General features: G+C 37.9%; 1 protein-coding gene across 9 annotated transcripts in view; it reads left to right on the forward strand.

Moving 5' to 3' along the window:
* The window catches only part of UTRN (utrophin), a 514,842-nt gene that overhangs the window by 439,642 nt on the left and 55,142 nt on the right, over positions 1–20,058 (forward strand). For all 9 annotated transcript variants that reach the window (XM_058736181.1, XM_058736184.1, XM_058736182.1 and 6 more), the window contains 4 exons: positions 2,652–2,713; positions 4,999–5,073; positions 13,574–13,775; positions 19,841–19,926. In XM_058736181.1, coding sequence (XP_058592164.1) covers positions 2,652–2,713; positions 4,999–5,073; positions 13,574–13,775; positions 19,841–19,926 — 425 coding nt within the window. The remainder of the gene's footprint in view (positions 1–2,651; positions 2,714–4,998; positions 5,074–13,573; positions 13,776–19,840; positions 19,927–20,058) is intronic.

Raw genomic sequence — 20,058 nt, forward strand, 5'->3', positions numbered from 1 at the left:
GAGCCATTAGCAAGCAAGTCTTCTCATTGAATTCTCAGCCGCTGCCACGCTGCCTGATGGTATTTTCCCTTCCTGGTTCCATAGGAGCTGTTTGCCAAAGCTCCACGTTTGTGATTCTAGAGAAAGAGTACTTACATTTGTTGTTTAAGTATGAAGTTTGGCTCTGCATTATTCAGAGCTTTAGTTTGGTTATTGAGCTTTGATTTGGTCCTTCACGATGAGATATCTGCCTCTGGAAGGTAGGGTTGCCATGGGGATTTAAATGACTCAGTAGAGACAGGGGTTATGGGAATACTGGTAGGCTGGCTAACCCTGGAAGCTCCTGATGAATTGTTTTTGAATTACACTCTATTTCCAGCAAATCCTTCTTTAGTTCTTGTTCATGGTAAGAAGGAAGTTATTCTATCAACAAAATTTGGAGGTAGAAGTGTCTTTATTTTTTGTTTTTTGTTTTTTTTACTTTTATTCATGCATTAGAAGCTCTTTAGGTTACTTAGGTTAAGTTACTTCTTACACATGAATGTGCATATCAACTACATGAGGGATTTTGTTAGGATGAAAATTCTAGTTCAACAGAAGGAATGGGGGTCTGAGATTTTGATCAGGAAACTTTTTCTTTTTTTCTTTTTTTTTTCCTTAATATATGGTCTGAGATTTTGTATGGCTCTCAAGCTGTGGGCCACACTGTGAACAGTAAAATTTATAGGTCAGACAGCTTCGGTACTCTCTCCATGGTCTTTGGAGCAACTTAGAGAGTAAGATGGTGGAATGTTTTGCTTGGTGCTCAGTAGCAGAATACAAAGTAGAAACATTCCACCTCTGCTTTGGTATCAAGTACCAGGTAGGGGAACTAGCCAACTTCCCAGCTCTCGCTAAGATAGACCTTCACATTTTAGGTATTTTATTTTGTGTGAGTTTTTGGAATTCCCAGGACATTTTACATATCCAGTTCCATATCTACACTTTAAATGGTCTCAAAGCAAATTCTGAGTTCTCAGGGGTTCTGTTTATGCATGTGTAACAGTGATTATGTCCTTTTCCTAGTGACATATCCCACTTTTTGATATATTACATAGATTAAAAAAAGAATCTCTCTTCAGTTTCATTGTATGAATATTTTAATACCACTCTCTCTTGTGTACTGGGCCATTTCACTTAGCTTACTAAACAGTTTGGTAAGAACTGAGTGTTGTCTAAGAAGTCTTTGGAGTACTATTAAACGTTATTACTCTATTCTGACCTAGAAAAGGGACAGTAAACTATCTTTAAATATAAGGACACTGAAGTTAAGAGCTGTTCACCTCTCTCTCTCTCACACACACACACACACATACACAAAGAAGGAACCTAATTATGTGGACCTAGTCTACCCTCATCTTATTCCCAGAAGACATCTAATCTGTGAATTCGTTTTGGAATTTACAGAAAGAAGAAAACTATAAAACTTGCTTCTAAAGTGAAGACGAAGCATCATGAGAAAAACTGTTCAATGCCTATAAGAAAAATACTGGTTAGCTGATGGAGGCTGATGGCCGAGAGAGGAGAAAGAAGTCACACTGGCAAGAGAGATTCACACATTAGGGGCGTAGAGAATCCAGACATACATGAAGAGGGTGCTGTTAGGTTTCCTTTCTTAGGTTTCCTTTCAGAGGGTCTGTGAATTACACTGACAAAAGACAGATTAGCAAGAGAAGAACATTTGTTTATGCCTGCTGTGCATGTACAGTGATGTGTAACTCGAAAGGATGGTTGGAATTTGGGGCTTATATAGCCAACTTTAGCAGTGGAAGGAAATTGGGGAGAAAGGCTCCTTTGTGAGGAACCAATAGGTTTCTTTAGGAGAGATAAGTGGGCTTTTGGGGGGGGGACGTGTGATAAGAAAGTTGGTGATGATGTTTGTTTATGCAGGTGCAGGTGGTTTTTCTGTCTTCTTCATAGCCGTGAAACTCCCCCAGAGAGAGGATTTATAGTAGCCCTCTTTCCCAGAAGTTGCTGCGTTTAGTCCGATAAAGGAAGCTCCGAAAAGGCTCCTTTCTGCATCTGTTCAATCTCAGATGTCTTTAGCTTAAAATGATCTTTATGTCAACTCTAGGGTTCTGAGTGAATCCCCACAGGGGAAAAGGGCTAATTTACACCAAGGAAGGAGAGACTCAAGGTTAAAGAGGAGGGCGCCCCACTTGATTGTGAGGTGAACATGTTATTCAGAGTTAAACACTTCATTTCTCTGTTCTTTGGAAATTTGATTAGGACTTCTAAAGTTTAGCAACTCTTTACAGCACTTCTGCTCTCCGAGGATTTATTCTGAATGAGGATCTATATCTGCCTAACACAAGTAGAATTATTCTGGAAACTGCGTTGATCCAGCCGGCTACATCAAGCCTGCGGCCCCAGGGTCACACACTTCATATCTAGGTTTAATTTTTAGTTGTAATTCTTTTCAAAATAGATAAAACAAAATTCTTTACTCATATTTTTACAACGTCACTGCTCACATAAAAATATCTTATTGTTTCAAATGGTAAGTAATAATTGGACATTGGGTTTCAGAATGATCCGTCATGGGGATAATTTTGCGTGATTTTGAAAACTTAGAATAAAAATTCTATTTGCATATGTTCTATGGGACATACATAATTTTTTTTATCCCCCAGCCATCAAACACAGACAACCTGTTGGGATCATCCTAAAATGACTGAACTCTTCCAGTCCCTTGGTGAGTGCCATTTTATTTAATTAGCCAAAACAACCGATAGTTGTATATTCTTAAAAGGGAAGTAACCACCAGTTTTTCTTACACAGCATGGTTTGTTTAAAGGATTGTTTCACTGACACAGAAAAACAGTTGAATTTCTGAGGGCGATGCAGGAAACAGTTTTTTACCATTCTTGAGGGCACACGTGGTTTGAAGTAGCAAGAGGTTGATTTTAAAAGGAAGAACACAGCCTCCCTCCTATTGAGTTATCTTAAACTTCAGCTTTGTTTGAAAACAAAAACAATAACAGCACAGCCACCTTGAATTCACCCTTTAAATTTCCTTTTAACTCACATTTAATGTAGTTAATCGTACTAAATCAGCTTGCCTACGTGCATTTTGTCAAAGTAGTCATGAAAAGCTAAAATCATTTTAATATAAAAATGTAAGAAGGGGCGCCTGGGTGGCTCAGTCTGTTGAGCAGCCCACTACAGCTCAGGTCATGATCTCAAGGTTCATGGGTTTAAGCCCTGCATCGGGCTCTGTGCTGACAGCTCAGAGCCTGGAGCCTGCTTTGGATTCTGTGTCTCCTCCTCTCTCTGCCCCTCCCATGCTCATGCTCTGTCTCTCAATAATAAGTAAAAACGTTAAAAAAAATTTTTTTTAATGTAAGAAGGGGTGCCTGGGTGGCTCAGTATGTTGAGCATCCAACTTCAGCTCCGGTCATGATCTCAAAGTTTGTGGATTTGAGCACATGTCGGGCTCTATACTGACAGCTCAGAGCCTGGAGCCTGCTTCAGATTCTGTGTCTCCCTCTCTCTCTGTCCCTCCCCACCTCATGCTCTGTGTCTCTCTCTCTGAAAACTAAATAAAACATCAAAAAAGTAAATTAAAAAATGTAAGGAAACACATGAGATGAGAATCCTGGTCTTGTAGATTTCTAGTAGAATATGATGTTGAACTGATTCTCTAGCCTGCTTTCTTTGAAAGAGTTTTCTTTTTGGGTAGGTGAGGCAGTGCCGGAGAGGGAAAACGAGGCCCTAAGGCTCTCACACCAACCCATTTCAACATGGAGGGAGCACCCTTTTTGATTTCTTTAGTTTCATTTCTTTAGGTTTCTCTCATGAGCTTTCATGTGGATGAGTGAGAGCAGCTACAAAGGTTGAACAAAAGAGAGAAAAGCCATAGGTTTCTTTCCTTTGTAAAGTGAGGGTACAAACTTTGATGATTTCTGAGTTTTCTTCCAGTTCTGCTAGTTTCTAATACAGATACTGTGTCTTTAGAAGACAGAAAGAAATTACAATACCTTTTCTTTTTTAATTTTTTAAATCAATGTTTATTTTTGAGAGAGAGAGAGAGTGAGCATGAGCAGAGGAGGGACAGAGAGACAGAGGGAGACACGGAATCCAAAGCAGGCTCCAGACTCCAAGCTATCAGCACAGAGCCCAATGTGGGGCTTGAATTCAGCAACTGCAAGATCATGACCCGACCTGAAGTCAGACGTTGAGCCACCCATGCGCCCCTACAATATCTTTTTTTAGCTTGATACCAAATCTTTAAGTTTTTTTTTTAATTGAAATATAATTGACAAATAGCATGATATTAGTTACTGGTATACAATATATTGGTTCAATATTTGTATTATGAAACTGTTACTACAGTAAGTCTAATTAACATCCATCACCTCACATCATTACATTTTTTATTCTTGTGATAACCCTTAAGATCTCCTCTTTTAGCAACTTTCAAATCTACAATACAGTATTATTAACTATAGTTAACCTCTTGTTTCGAAAGATTTGAATATGGACTATAGGATAATTATAACCATATCTATAAAAGGGTAGAAGAAGCAGATAGATCCGGATGGAAGAAATAAGACTAGCTCTATGAGTAGTGAGAGGGACAGCCTTATTGACAGAAAACTGATTGTCCTTGAGGAAGGTGCCTCTGGAGGAGAATCCCTCCCAGCAGTAGAGAAGGAAGGGCCCTGAGCCTACGGTGTGATGGATTTAAGCCTTCAAAAGTTAACAGGCCATGTTTCGTTTTCCTCATTTCCCTCCTTTTGCTATTGGATAATGCTTTCTTGAAAGCCATGTAGCACTACTTTGGAATGTCTCTCACTATGGTGCTAATGAACATTTAATTATTCTCTTAAATAAATGCTGTGGATTTTGAGAGAAGAGTTTTTAATGAGAACAGACATAATACTTTTCCATCATCTGAAGTAAACAAATACATTCTTGCCATTCAATGTAAGTAAACTAATAAGCATGCTTTTGAATGTGTTCTCTTTCCCATTTCAGCTGACCTGAATAATGTACGTTTCTCTGCCTACCGTACCGCCATCAAAATCCGAAGACTACAAAAAGCTCTATGTTGTGAGTTATTCTACCAAAGTTAATCACTCGGAACTTTGGATTGCATTTGTTGTTTTTTGTGGGTTTTTTTGTGGGGTTTTTTGTTTTTTGTTTTGAGACAGAGATAAATGAAGATGGGGATGTGTTTGGAGAGTAAATCTGATATTCAGTGTATCACACTCAAGCAATTGGCTCTGTTTCTGTAAATGCTCTACTATTTGCCCCATCAGCATGCATGCACTAGTAAAACAAATGAACATATGCCATTCTCAGTTGGAGAACAAAATTAGCCAAAATACAGGAGTAACATAAAAAGCTTTTTCAAAAATTATGCTGCCACCCAATTTAAAAGGATTAAATCAACAAATCAAAGTAGTAGATCATTGCCTTCTTAGTACTTTGTATTCATTTGGAAGTATAGGATTCCAGGGGTGCCTGGGGGGCTTAGTTGGTTAAACATCCAGCTCTTGATTTAGGCTAAGGTCGTGACATCACTGTTTGCGAGTTCAAGCCCTGCATCAGGCTCTGCGCTGACAGTGCAAAGCCTGCTTGGGATTCTTTCTCTTTCCCTCTCTGCCCCTCCCCCACTCGTGCACGCATGCTTTCTCTCTCTCTCTCTCTCTCTTTCTCTTTCTGTGTCTCTCTCAAAAAGTAAGCTAAAGAAAAAAAACAGTGTTTCTTCTGCGAGTATAGGATTTTAAACAGTTTGATTCAATGCAATCACGTAATATAGAAATACTAAAAAATAACATTCTTGATCCAAATTTGAACTGGCACCTAGAAAATTAGATAAAAGTCTCTATTTAAATATGTCTTGAGACCATTAGTATTAGCAACATGAACTTTTCCTGCAGGGAGTTTGTTCAGAGTAATATTCTGTGATAGCCATTTTACTAAAGGGTTATTCCTACTCCCAACACACATACCCAAACAACCTAAATTTAAATAGAAATATGAGTACTTGTAATAATAAAGTATAGATTTAATCTATCTAAATTCTCTTCGTGGTTGTAGTTTTGATGATTGAGTTTATTTAAAGAACATGTAGGGGCGCCCGGGTGGCTCAGTTGGTTAAGGGTCCGACTTCGGCTCAGGTCATGATCTCGCAGTTTGTGAGTTCAAGCCCCACGTCGGGCTCTGTGCTGACAGCTCAGAGCCTGGAGCCTGCATTGGATTCTATGTCTCCCTCTCTCTCTGCCCCAACCCCCGCTCATGCTCTGTCTCTCTCTGTCTCAAAATAACAAAACATTAAAGAACGTGTAGACCTTGTCAGATAGTTAATATGAGAAGTGACCTTTGTCTATATTTTTAAGGCAGAGTAATTTGAATAATTCCAAATATTCTTGTTTGCTACTTTTTGTTAATAATTGTTTTCTGTCTAGGCAGTTCAGTGAAGCTTTGAATATTACTCTTTGCAAAATGATATATGAAAGTTAAAAACTCTTTAAAAGTCAGTAGAAATTAGAATTATATTTTGAGCTGGTAACATGAGGAGAGGTGAGGAAAGAGAAGTATAGAATCATTCGGAAAAAAAGAACACAAAAAACCCCCCACAGCAATGCAAAGCTTTAAAGTAGGGAAAACTTGGGCACCTGGGTGCCTCAGTCAGTTAAGCATCTGACTTTCAATTTGGCTCAGGTCACGATCTCACGGTTTGCGAGATCGAGCCCTGAGTTGAGCGCCATGCTGACAACATGGAGCCTATTTGGGATTCTCTCTCTCTCTCTCTCTCTCTCTCTCTCTCTCTCTCTCTTTCTCTGCCCCTCCCTGTGCAAATTCTCTCTCTCAAAATAAATAAACTTTAAAAACTTAAATGAATAAAATAAGGAAAACTTAAGTGATGTGTGGAAGAGAAGTCTCAAGGGCTAAAAACACACCTCCAGATTCATGGATGAAAGAAAACCCGAGGTGATTTTGATGCCCATAATCCACAGAGCCCCAGATGACGGAAGCAAGTGGTACAGAATCACCAGTACAAAAAAAGCAAAGCCAATACACCCTGGCCAGTGATCTGTATGTTGAGCCAGAGGGGAATAGGAAGTGAATTAGGAACACACAGAAGGGACATTCAGTGAGCTCAGTGAGTCCATGGTGACAGCAATTTTGAAAGGGGCCCAGCTGCATGCCCAGTATCCAGCTGACAGATCTGGAAGGTCTTCTCAGGCCTGATGAGCTATAAAATGAGGACAAATGACTCAGGGGCAAAATCTCCATTGACCAAAGACTGCTTTTTGTCATGATGAACGTGGTCCGAGTTTTCAGTAGTACTTCTGGCTGGATAAACGTACCAGCACATTTGGTGTTTTCCTCTGTTGGTTCTTTTGAATTCTCAGGAAAAAACTCCCTCCTACAGTTCATTCCTTCCAATCTGAGAAGAGCAGAAGAGGAATACCTCCTGCTTCTAAACTACATGACATTTAGAAATGTGCACTTAGAAAAGTGCCAGATTGCGTTGGATTATAAATATTCGAGCTGATGTGTTTGGAGCCACCTGGCCTCACTTTCCCCACTGCCTCTGCCCCCACTGCTCTCCAGCCCGGGGCCTTTACACCACTTGTCAGCTCACCTGTTTATGATTAATCTGTTCCTCCTTCTCCTGTCCTTTCTGTTCACTTGAAATGCCTTGACCCTTCCTCTGCAGTGGTCTGCAACCCTTTATTCCTCCAGACACTGTTAAAAATTTACTTCTTTTGGAAACGTTTACAAGCTAATCCCACCTGCCTCCAATTTCTCCAGAACTTTATGATTGCCTATAAGGACTGTTTCTCACCTAAGCACCATATGCTTGCCTTTGTGTAAGAGATAATGTTAAGAGGATTGTCCCGCCCCTGCTGTCTATGGCTTCAGGTCAGGGGTCCTCCCATTTTGTGTAAACCCCCACCCAGCATAAGGACCTAATGTAGAGGGCGTGCTGTCACTGCTTGGTCACTGTTCATTCATTTGTTGGGCTCCACAATTGTGTAGGAATTGTGGCTACACAATTGTGTAGGCACGTGGCTATTTATGTGTAGGAGCTAAGACCATGTAAAGAGACTTGGTTCCCACACTCGAGGAACCTACATTCAGAGATAGCATGTTACACATGGATACACACTTTCAGCAGATTCTTGTTGCCCTCAGAATGGAATGGTCTTTACCTTGGCCTGTTATTCTGTCCCCTCCGTTCACTGTGCACCACAGAAGACTCCTGCCATCAGCTCTAGTGGTTGACTGGAATGGCCAGCCCTGTATTCTGTTCTTCCTGCCTGGAGACCCCTTGTCTTAGCTCTCAATGTTATTCTTGTCCCACGCCAGGTACCTTCTCTTCCTTTGGCTTCCAGCCTAACTATTGCCTATCTTTAATGGGGCTTTCCATGATTATTTCATTCTAAAGTAGGTCACTCCTGATATTCTGTTGCTTAGATTCAGTTCTTTCCTTGTGTGGCACTTGTCATAATTCTTGATATTCTATTTATTAACTTACTTACTGCCTGTCTCTCTAAATGAGCTAAGTTTTCATGTGAGGGATGAGTCTGTTTTCTTCTCTACCTGCAGCCTCATTCAACTTCTGGCACAGAGCAGTCTCCTAGGATATACAGAGGGAATGATTTGAGTATAGAAGTTACAGGAGTAAGGGTGCCTGGGTGGCCCAGTTGATTAGGCGTCTGACTCTTGATTTGGGCTCAGGTCATGATCTCATGGTTCATGGGATTGAGCCCCAAGTCAGGCTCTGCGCTGACACCATGGAACCCGCTTGGGGTTCTCTCTCTCTCCCTGTCTCTCTGCCCCTCCCCCACGCACGTGCTGTTTCTCTCTCTAAAATAAATAAACTTTTAAAAATAATAAAAATATAAGAGTTACAAGAGTATACCAGAAAGCTGGTGTAAGAGGATTTATGGCAGCACTTCTTACTGTTAAAATTTGTTTAATTTTGGCATATTCCTAAAGGTGATACGATATTGCAGCAAACATCAGCAATCTGATGACCCTCAGGACTGTAAAGTTGAATGAACAAAAACAAGTGGAGAAGAATATAGTACAGTTTGATTCTATTTATTTATAGTTCGAAATAATGAAAAAATAAATGCTGCATGATTTGGGGATACATATACTTTTGAAAACTGAAAGCAAAATGCAAAGATTAGCTGTTCTCCCTGTGATCACGAGGGGAGGCAATTAAGGACATTTCCCAAGGCATTTTCAAGATCCCAGTAACAGTCTCTTTCTTTAGCTGTGTAACGGATTAACGGGGATTGGTTCTACTATTCTTCTTTAGGCCAAACATGTGTATTATACATACTCTTTTGTATTCTTAGTTAATTTTTTTTTGTAATAGGCAGTAACAGAGAAGCCAAAGGAAAGTGGTGTCAGAAGAGGGAGAGATACCCTTTGTCATGATGAACAAGGCAGACTTCCTTGACTAGCAAGCATATAAGCCAGGCCTTAGAAGCCACACAGGATTTAGGCACGTGGCTATTTATCAGGGGTAGGGAGGAAGGGACTTATATGCATAAGCATCAAAGGTGTGGATGGAGTTTAGGGAACATAATGGAGTCTAAATGGAATAGGTTATGAGCTATCCATTCAGTATTTGGAAATGTCCTTAAAGTCAGTTTGGGTCCACATGGAAGGTCACTTTTTTTTCATGAAACCTTTTCTGATTCCTTTGGTTGTTTGTCCCTCATGTTTTCAAAATGTTACATTTAATGTTTGTTTTTTATAGAGTAGGGTGCTGTCAGACCATTTTCTGTTTTGTGGGACCTAGGAGATAGGCCCAGATTAGATAACATCTAAGGCAGAAGGAAGGATCAAGTGAACAGGGACAAGTACATAGTTCAGGCAAAAGATCATGGGTGCTGAACCAGCAGGTGGTGGTAGCAGGAGAGAAGAGGGAGAAGAGGGATTTGTAAGGAGGAGGGAAAACTAATGACTGGGGGGATTTGCTAGTTGATAACTGGCAGAGGGTGAAAGGGAGAGAGTGTCAGGGCATTTCAGGGTTTGCAGAGTCATGGTCTATAGAAGGTACTGACACCATTACTGGATTTCAGTGTAACAGGAACTCAAGACCTTTATTTGCAACATACTGAGATGGAGGTCCCCGAAAGAGAATAGTATAGCTCCAATTGGGAGCAGAACAGCAGGCGTGTGGGTCAGGAGTTTAGGTAGGAGATCAGGATGGAAACCAGAGTGTGGAGCCATCCAGAGAGAAGGCAGTAACTGAAGTGATGAAAAGTAAGTGAGGGTATCAGGGATACAGAGTGAAGCAGCTGATACAAGTCCTTGAGTGCCACCTGTCCTTCTGAGATATCTGAGGAAGAGAGGGTAGGAGAGGTGCTAAGAAGGAATGGTCAGGTGCCTGGGTGACTCCGACAGTTAAGCATCTGAGTCTTGATTTCAGCTCAGGTCATGATCTCACGTTAATGAGTTCAAACCGTGCATCAGGCTCTGCACTTGGGATTCTCTGTCTCTCGTGTTCTGTCTCTCTCTTTCTCTCTGTCCCTGCCCCTTCCCTGCTTGTGCTTGCTCTCTCTCTCAGAATAAATAAATAAACTTAAAAAGAAAGAAGGAATGGTCAAAGATTCCAAGAACATGGGATGAGTTACGGAAGCCCAAGGTCAGGTGCTGAACTGTGTGTTTTTGCAGAACCGGAGAAGTATGATCCATTTCCATTCGATCCCCTGTGCCTCATATGGGGGATTAAAAAAAAAAAGTCCGAAAGTTGGTTAGAAAATGATTCTGCTGTTTGTTTTATTTGCCACATGACTGAGCTGTCATTTGTCTCCCTTGGAAAGGAGAAAATCATAATTTTGTGCGATTTAAATGTAGTGAGTTTTTTAAAGGAACCTAAGTGTGACACATTTCAGGAAGATGTATGGCCTGGCTTAGGCACTAAGGCAAAGTGTCAAAGTAAATCACTAAAAATTGAAGACATGATAGTCTGTGGGATGTGGCACATTACTGTCACAGCTACAAAGTGTGTTACAAAGGAGGCTTTTCCAGAAGAAATGCAAAGGCAGCGCGATCCAGGAAGTGGTCTTTTGGAATTTGGTCTAGTGTCACTTTATTGCCATGTGTGGATACAATAGCAGTGCTGAGTTGCTGGCATAATTAGTGTTGGAATTGAGAAAACTCAGAGCACTTTGGCAGTGTTTGAATATATTTATTTGTATCTGTGTGAAATTATAGTTCTGTAGCTGCCGTCATTCAGCACTTCTCTTTGTCAGATACTATGAAGAATGAATTTGAATTTTGCTCCTGCCCTCTGGAAGTTTATAATTGAAAATAGTGTATATTGCCAAAAAGTGGGATGAAAATGATATTGAAGATTCTAGATGGTTCTTAGTCTTCTTTCTGATACCATCTCTCACTAATTCATGTAAAGCTTACATAAGTTATTTTTATAATTAGTTGACATTTTACCAATAATATATTTGACATTGGAAACAAATGGATTGACTTACTATCCAGACTTGTGAGTTTTATATTTATTCTTTCTATCTCTCTTTTTTTTATAAAGTCTTCCCTGTTGAATTGTTTTAGAAATCATTTTAATCTGTCTAGTTCTAAAGCAGTTCCTTTCCATTGTAGATAACCTGAAAAAAATAAATCATTCTATGTAGTGTTTAGGCAGCTAGAGTGGACACATTTCATGTCTTTAAAAACTCAAAATTAGTAGTTATCCAACGGTTAAAAATAGATAAATACGAAGGAAGCTATTCATTCATTTTATTTAACTGTCAAAATATGTCATTGTATTTTTTAAGGTAGTAGTTTTGTGTCAGGCAAAGAGGAAATAGTTGGTTATGTTAAAATAAAAAGTTTCCCTAAGCTGATTTCTTTTAATATTAAAAAGTTCAATATGGAGATGGGGAAAACATTCTTTAAAGCCGGAATTTCAGTGAGCAACCCTTAAATTCATGTGGATTCTGTAATTTTCCAAACCCATTTCTTCAGATTTAGAAGTCATTTCTGTACTCAATAAATGTACAGGTACGTGGTAATTTGATAATCTCCTGTTTCCCTGTTCCCGGTTAGCTAATGGAATGACTAGAAGTTGATTAAAAAGAAAGATTAGGTAAGTTTTCTTCTTTTTGTTTAAAACTCTTCCTCCTGGCCTGTGAGCGTCTCCCGTAGGGCACACGTGCCAGCCCTTCAAGTGCCACGTATCTGCCACACCATAACCACGAGCCACCACGTGTAAGCCACTTACCATCCACACTGCTGTTGTCATTTTAGAGCCCCACCCCCCCAGACTTCCTTGAATTCTTGTCTTTTCCCAAGACGTTCTGTCTTCCTGGAATTCTTTCCTTGCTTTACATGGTCTCTTGCATCTTATCCTTTAAGGCCCATTTCAAATCCGCACCTCCCAGGGGAGCATTTTCCAGGCTCCTTCTACTCCCTTATGGTAGTAGCTCTCATAGAAATCTATGTATTCTTCGCCTATTGTATTTTCACTCCTTAGTAGTATGCTTACTCTCCTCTGACTGGCCATCTTTGGGAGCAGGGTCTCCAGCTTGTTCTTCTGTGCCCTGCTCTACCCTGCTCTAGCACCGGCCAGTCCCACCATAGATGTTCTGCACATGAAATGTAGAAGTGGGAGCAAATACATGGAGACCCATGGATGTGGGCCTGTACTGTGGACCTCTTCAAATCTCACGTAGCTACAGTGGCCTATATGCCAAAGCATCAAAGGAAGCAAACCAGGTTAGGATCAGATTGGGAGGGCATCCTAGATCAGGTTTGATTCAGCAGGAAGTAGAGAACAACTTCTTTAACTGACCATTTTCAGTGAGTTTTGTATCTCATGATGTGCATGTTGAAAAACAGAATGATTAGTTTGGCAGTGATATAAACGATGACTGGGAGGGGGTGAGCAGGTTGGTCTCAGGAGTTAGAAGAGCAGTGTCATATTTTAGATGTTCTACTATTTGGACTAGATTTATTTATGCCTTCCTATATTTATTATTTTTTTTATTTTTTTTAACGTTTATTTACTTTTGACAGAGAGAGAGAGAGAGAGAGAGCGCGAGCATGAGTGGGGGAGGGGCAGAGAGAGAGGGAGACACAGAATCGGAAGCAGGCTTCAGGCTCCGAGCTGTCAGCACAGAGCCCGATGCGGGGCTCGAACTCACAGCGTGCGAGATTGTGACCTGAGCCGAAGTTGGGCACTCAACCTACTGAGCCACCCAGACACCCCAGTGCCTTCCTATATTTAAAAGTAGAAAGAGCCTTAAGAGAAAAGAAAAGTCACAAAAGGAAAGTAGGAAGAATTGATATTCCAAAGAGCAAAAAAATGGGATCAGATTGAAAAGTAACAAAGTTTAGATACAAAAGCATGAAAATAAGAGATGCAGATAAAAGAAGAGTTTAGAAATATAAGAATATCAATGTTATTTATTTCTTTAAAAATTGAGATTAGCTTGAAAGAGTAGATTCTTAAACTGAGTAAGCTAAATACTTAAGATTAGAAATGTTTTTGTTCTAATGTTGTTAGGTTGTATAATGTAATGACTGTGTGTATTCCTTTTTCTCATCTGATTAGTGGATCTCTTAGAGTTGAATACAACAAATGAAGTTTTCAAACAGCACAAACTGAACCAGAATGATCAGCTTCTTAGTGTTCCAGACGTCATCAACTGTCTGACAACAACTTATGATGGCCTTGAACAGATGCATAAGGATCTGGTCAATGTTCCTCTCTGTGTGGATATGTGTCTAAACTGGTTGCTCAACGTATATGACACGTAAGTTGGCCTTTTTTCTCTTTAAAATATAATCGTCCAATGAAATGTGTTGATAATGCAAAATGTGTAAATTTTGAAGTGAATTTTTTGAAAAGGTACTTCCAAAGTACTTCTCTTAGTGGAAATATACATGTTAATTGTTGTACAAGAATAACTTTCCAAAATTTGAGCTCTTAACCAACAGTATAACGAAAAAGAATGTCCACCCATTATTTCAAGATTTTGTTTCAGTTTGTAAATGGTGTCAACTTTGTCGTATCATATTTGCTAGGGGAAACCTAATATAAATAAGTCCTATTTTCTTCTTCCAGAATGTCTTTTGGTGTGTCTTTTTTTGAAAGATAAAAATTTATATTTGTTATGAGTTAAAATAATTGACTGGCTCATAAGAATCCACTCTGCAATTTTTGTATGACAACCTAAGAGCAATTTGAATGGCAATTAAAGGGATTTAATTTCTCTTTTGGTATTAGCTTTATTTATTGCAATAGGGGTGATGTGTTTGTATGGTATTTTAAGTAATTTATGCTATAGGACACTCTAATATCTGTAATTTAATTAGATACTCACTGTTACATAAAGAGCACTCTCAACTTCCAGCATAACTCATTCGCCATTAATTTGGCTTTTTTGAATGTGACAGTGCATTTGTGAAATAATCAATTCTAGAAAGACCTGCTGTGGGCTGACATTTCTGAAACATTAGGAATTATTCATTCTTCTGGTAGGGGGTAAAAGTATGCAAAGATGAAATAAGAAAATGAGAACTGTTGTTTTTCTCTCAGACCCTAAAAGTTATTTTCTATTAATTAGCTGCATAAAAATTTGTGTTTCTCATCCTCTTATTTGATTTAGAGAGGAAGAAGATAGATGATAGTTTATAAATCCACACGTTTAGCAGCTGATTGATTCTGTACAAGAAGTAAATGGTGACAACAATAGCTTTAGGGATGATTTGATTAAAATTTTGTTTATCCTTTTGTTTAGAAAACTTTTCCTCTCTCAATATTCATAAATATAACAACAAAGTTTTTTTTTTTTTATAAAAAAATAAATAGCCTTTGTGTACTTTAAGACTCTTAAGAAACTCACCAAAGAACAGATAGATAGCATGAATCTCAGTTATAATAATGAACGTGGGATTTACTATCTCCCTGTCTGGTATCTTTTAATACATTTTGTGTTAATGTGATTTTTTTATACTTCTAGGGTAAAATATGATTCTTGGCATTAATTCACTATTTAGCTAATCTTCAATTTTTTAAACCCCCAAAAGAGATATTTTCTATATAGTAAATTCATCCAAAGAGCTGGTCAATGAAATGTTTTAACTACAAAGCCTGTAACTTAATTTGATGGCCTGGGAAGAATGCTAAATTCATACAGTACTTAATTAAGAAGTTCATTAAGTTCTATAGTGGCAAGGTAGAGGTGCATATTTTGAGTAATGATTTAAGGAAGAATTGGAGAAAATGTTCAATCACCCTCCTCCAGTTCTAACACACTGCATTAGTTTGCTACGTCTGCCATAACAAACAACCACAAACTAGGTAGCTTAATAAAAGAAATGTATTTTCTCACAGTTTTGGAGACTAGAAGTCCAAGATCAAGGTGTCAGCAGGGTTTCTTCTGAGGCCTCTCTCCTTGGCTTATAGATGGCTGCCTTCTCTCTGCGTCTTCACATGGTCTTTCTTCTGTGTGTGTTTGTGTTCTAATCTTATGAAAGCATCAGTCATACTGGATTGAGGCCTACCCTATGACCTCATTTTAAGTTAATTACCTCTCTAAAGACTGTATCTCCCAAATATAGTCACATTCTGAGGTATTAGGTGGATAGAGCTTCAATACACGAATTTTAGGAGGATATAACTCATAACATATAACACATACATCTGCTGTTTTCACTGGACAGCCCGAAGGGAATAGTGCCACTTAGGTGAGAAGGTAGAATGTGAATGTGAAATGTTGTGATTCCTATTCTAGGGAATCAAATGTTGGCATATTTCCACTTTCCATCATCAAGTGTGGACACATGGAAAATGCTACACTAAAGTACTGTTTCTTATTTAGAAAGATGGTTTCTTGAAATTTTCCATTTTAAAGGAAAAAACGCTTTTAGGATTTATTTTCCTTCCATGCCAAAGAAATGTAGTGAAGATCGTGCTGGGTCCGAATGGTGTATGCATTCAGTCTGGTTTTCTATTTTGGAGAGAAATATCATGAATTAACCTAAGGGCGGGGGAAAACCCCACAAGCACAGTTAATTATATGATGGTAGTCTCAGATGGCCAGAGTTGATTGCCCAAATTTCTCTAACAACTGTGATTTATCAGTTTGTCTAAACAAGAGTTATTAACTCTTTTCAAGTCATTAGTTTTCTTTGAGAATCCAATGGAACTATGATCTACATTATCCAATGCACTAGGACATTTTGGACCCTAATAAGTCTCTGAACTTTGGAAATGGCACCACGATCTAACCTTTCCATTCATTCAGCTATTTTGATATTCACTCATTAACCATATATTTTTTAACTGCCTTACTTTGTGTAGTGTGATACAGCCAGAACTGATATTTTCAGCTCTTGAAGTATACTCAGGCGGCTCTTGAAATAATGAGTGATACACACCCAGGAGATCAGAGGATTCTGGAAGTAGAAGTACTTTGAGGATCTTCCATTCTGCCCTCTTCATTTTACTGATTAAGAAACTGAACCAGTGAGACAAGACAATTTGTCCATAACCACCAATGCAATATATTAGTGGTAGATAGGGAACTAATACTTGGGGTTTTTGATAATAACTTGACTATTTCTGCCATATCACCATATCGAAGAAAAATAGTATTTTATAAGTTATATTAAGTTTAATTTTTTTTTTAAGTTTTAACATGTGTCCAACTCCTAATATTATGATTTTTTTTCAAAAAAAAATATTTTCTTCCCTTGTGAATGATAAGAATCCAAATTTTTGGTTCTGGTTGCTTGGCAGCCAACCACTGCACTTTTGGCATCTCAATATCTCATCTGAAAAACTGAGATAAAAATATCTACTGTGCTTACCATACATAAGATATTTATGAAGGGCAAATGAACTACTATATGTAGAAAAGGCTTTCCAAACTATACAGATAAAATTTATTCCATTTATAAGTTCACAGCCTCACTCAGTCTTCATCTTCCCAGGTTAAAAAGCCTTCATTTTATAATCTTCCTTCTAAATTTAGTAGAAATCAAAAATGTTTAAATCATGATTTAAAGCAACAGTCCGGAATGCTTGGTTTAAATATTTTTGTCCCACAGAACATATTAACTTCATTTGCTACAGTGTTAACTCATTTTTCTACTATGCCAAGATGGATATAATTTTATAAGGTACATATCTTTCTAGTTAAACTAGTTTCAGAAGTTACTTATGAAGACTGTCAGGGAACCGAATACTTAAATGTTGGGTTATATTACTCACTAATAAATTTCTTTGTGTCCCTCTTCTCCCTCAAATCCAGATATCTTATTTAACATCGAAGCCCTCTATCATCTGGTTCCATATAACCTGGACAACTTTATCAACCATTTAGCCTTGATGCAAGTCTTTGCTACCCCTGAACAAGTCTTGTCTCTGATGCTCACACCCCTGTCTCTGTCCCCTTGCCCAGGCTTTTCCTATGGTAATCAACCTTCTCCTAGGGACAGTCCAGCTATGTCATGTCTTCAGGGTCGGATTTGAGGCTTATCTTTTCTATCATATGTTGTAACTACTGAGACTAATAACTACTCAGACTAATCACTAGTCATTAATAACTAGTCAACCACAATGATCTTGTACTTGATTATTCCCACGCATAAAGCTTAGTCTCCTATTTTCTTGTGCTTTTCCTGTTGTTTTCATGTCTCCTCTCTAGCTAGTATGTGACCTCATCACAGGTGGGAATTTTATCTTGTGCTTTTCTGCTGGTCCTCATGATACACAACAATGCCGGATCACAGTACACCTTCATAACTATTAATGGTGTGATGAATGGATGATTGATGTTTTCAGTAGTCATTTTCTTGTGTTATTGCCATAGACCGGAGGTCATCCTCTAATACGCATCAGTTGGATCTTTTTTCCCATAAGAGATTGCTTTTCCCTTAGCCACATCCATGTACCAGTCCATCCACACAGCCTTTTGTTATCTTCTGCACGTCTGTTGTCTGACTGTCCAGAGAATAAAATTTCCTGATTTTTGGAGTGAAGAAGCCAGACATAGTCTATTTTTCTGTGATAATTAGGAAACACCTAAAAATGTGAACTAGAAACACAATTTGTACCATGGTTCAGTTTAAGGTTAATTTGGAAGTATTTCTATAATGGTAAGAAACTACAATGAGTATATTAACTTAGATTTCTCCTTATAATGCTATATTTATTTTCAGTTTAAGTGTTAGTTATCTCCTAAGTCACTTCAGAATGTTGTGCACATGCATATGAAGGGTTTGATAAGCTTGTTGGATATGATTTAATATAGATTATAAACTCTAGTTATTGAGCGACTGTTTCAAAAATACATTTTACTGATCTCTCAGCATGTTTTCCTTTTTTATTTATTTTATACTTTATATGTTATGGTATATATATAGAAACTTGCCTGAGTATTTAAAATTTGAGAATAGAAGATATCAATTAGTATTCATAGGAGGAATATCAAGAAGAACAAGATTTAAACACAGTTTGATAATAAGAGCACCTAAAATTAAAATCACATGACACAAATATTTATCTGTTTTTGAGATAGGATGAATTACTAAATTTTATGTAATGATAAAGTTACATAGACATTTAGTCATAGGTTTTGGGTATACTGTACTTGTGTATTGGAAACATATTTTGAGAAAATTGATATTAAAAACCTAAACTGAAAACAGATCCTGAATATGGAATAATAAAGATAACAATAGAGGGTTGTTTTTTTTTTTTCTGGATTGTGTGTTATTCCATAGCAAGGATCATGTTACAAATTTTTGTAGTTTCTGCATTTGCCGTTCCCCATCCCCAGGCTGAAGTACACTGGGAGATTTGATAGACAACTCTGAAATTCTTTGATAAATGACAGAATGAAGACAACTCTGTGTTTTTAAAGATTAAATTTTTCTTCTAGTTAACTTATAGTCCCTCATCGGCATAGTACAAAGCTATTTCCTGGTGTTGAGTAATTAGTGTATTTTGTATTTAATTATAATTTAATACTTCCTCAAACAGAGGTTTCACACCTATCTAGGTAAGATCACCGACTATTAAGTTGCAATAGTAATTTTAAAAAACTGAGTTGGCAGAGATAAAAATGTATGAAGACAGTAAGTTTTTAAGTATTTAACCAGTTATCAGCTCTCAGTATAATATTCCAGTTTTCTTACATTTGATTTTAGATATATCATTATCCTTTTCTTGCCTTATTAAGCTACATGCATATTATATATAGCTTTAGCTATTTAATTTTTCTTTTTTATTTCTTTGAGAGAGAGAGAGAGAGAGAGAGAGCGCACAAGCGAGCAGGGGAGGGGCACAGGGAGAGGGAGAGCAAGAATCTCAAGCAGGCTCCATGCCCAGCATAGACCTTAATACAGAACTGTATCTCATGACCATGAGATCATGAGCTGAGCTGAAATCAAGGGTCAGACACTTAACTGACTGAGCCACCCAGGCTCCCCTTTAGCTATCTATTTTAAATCTTGCATTTGTAATTATTAACAGATATTTTCTAATTCATAGTATTTCTGAAAATATTTTTTCAGCTTTATGATTATCATTTTCATTTTACCTTCGTTTTCCTTCCTAGTTCATGTGTTACATGTAAAGTAACTTCAGGCTACATATTCTTCCAGACTAGGTCAAACATCCTATTAAAATATGTCATGAAATTGTGGTATCGGCTTAAAATTGATTATTAAAAGTGAATAGAAAAATTGCATCTCTAATATGCAATTATTTTTTAATAGTTTACCCTCAAAAAATAGATATTCAGAAATAACTAGCCTACTGTTTATAGCTTTAAATGCATCTAACACATTGAGATTTTTACAATTACAGGGGTCGAACTGGAAAAATAAGAGTGCAGAGTCTGAAGATTGGATTGATGTCTCTCTCCAAAGGTCTCTTAGAAGAAAAATACAGATGTATGTAAGACCTTTCCTATACGATAGTGTTTTTGTAATAATAATGATAATAACAATCGATTGGCAGCTTACTTTATATGGTTTGCTTATAATAAGAGTTTCCATTCTTTTTAACCCTTATGTACATGTACC

The sequence above is a fragment of the Neofelis nebulosa genome, chromosome 6, assembly GCF_028018385.1.
Source record: "Neofelis nebulosa isolate mNeoNeb1 chromosome 6, mNeoNeb1.pri, whole genome shotgun sequence".
NCBI classification, from domain to species: Eukaryota; Metazoa; Chordata; class Mammalia; order Carnivora; family Felidae; genus Neofelis; species Neofelis nebulosa.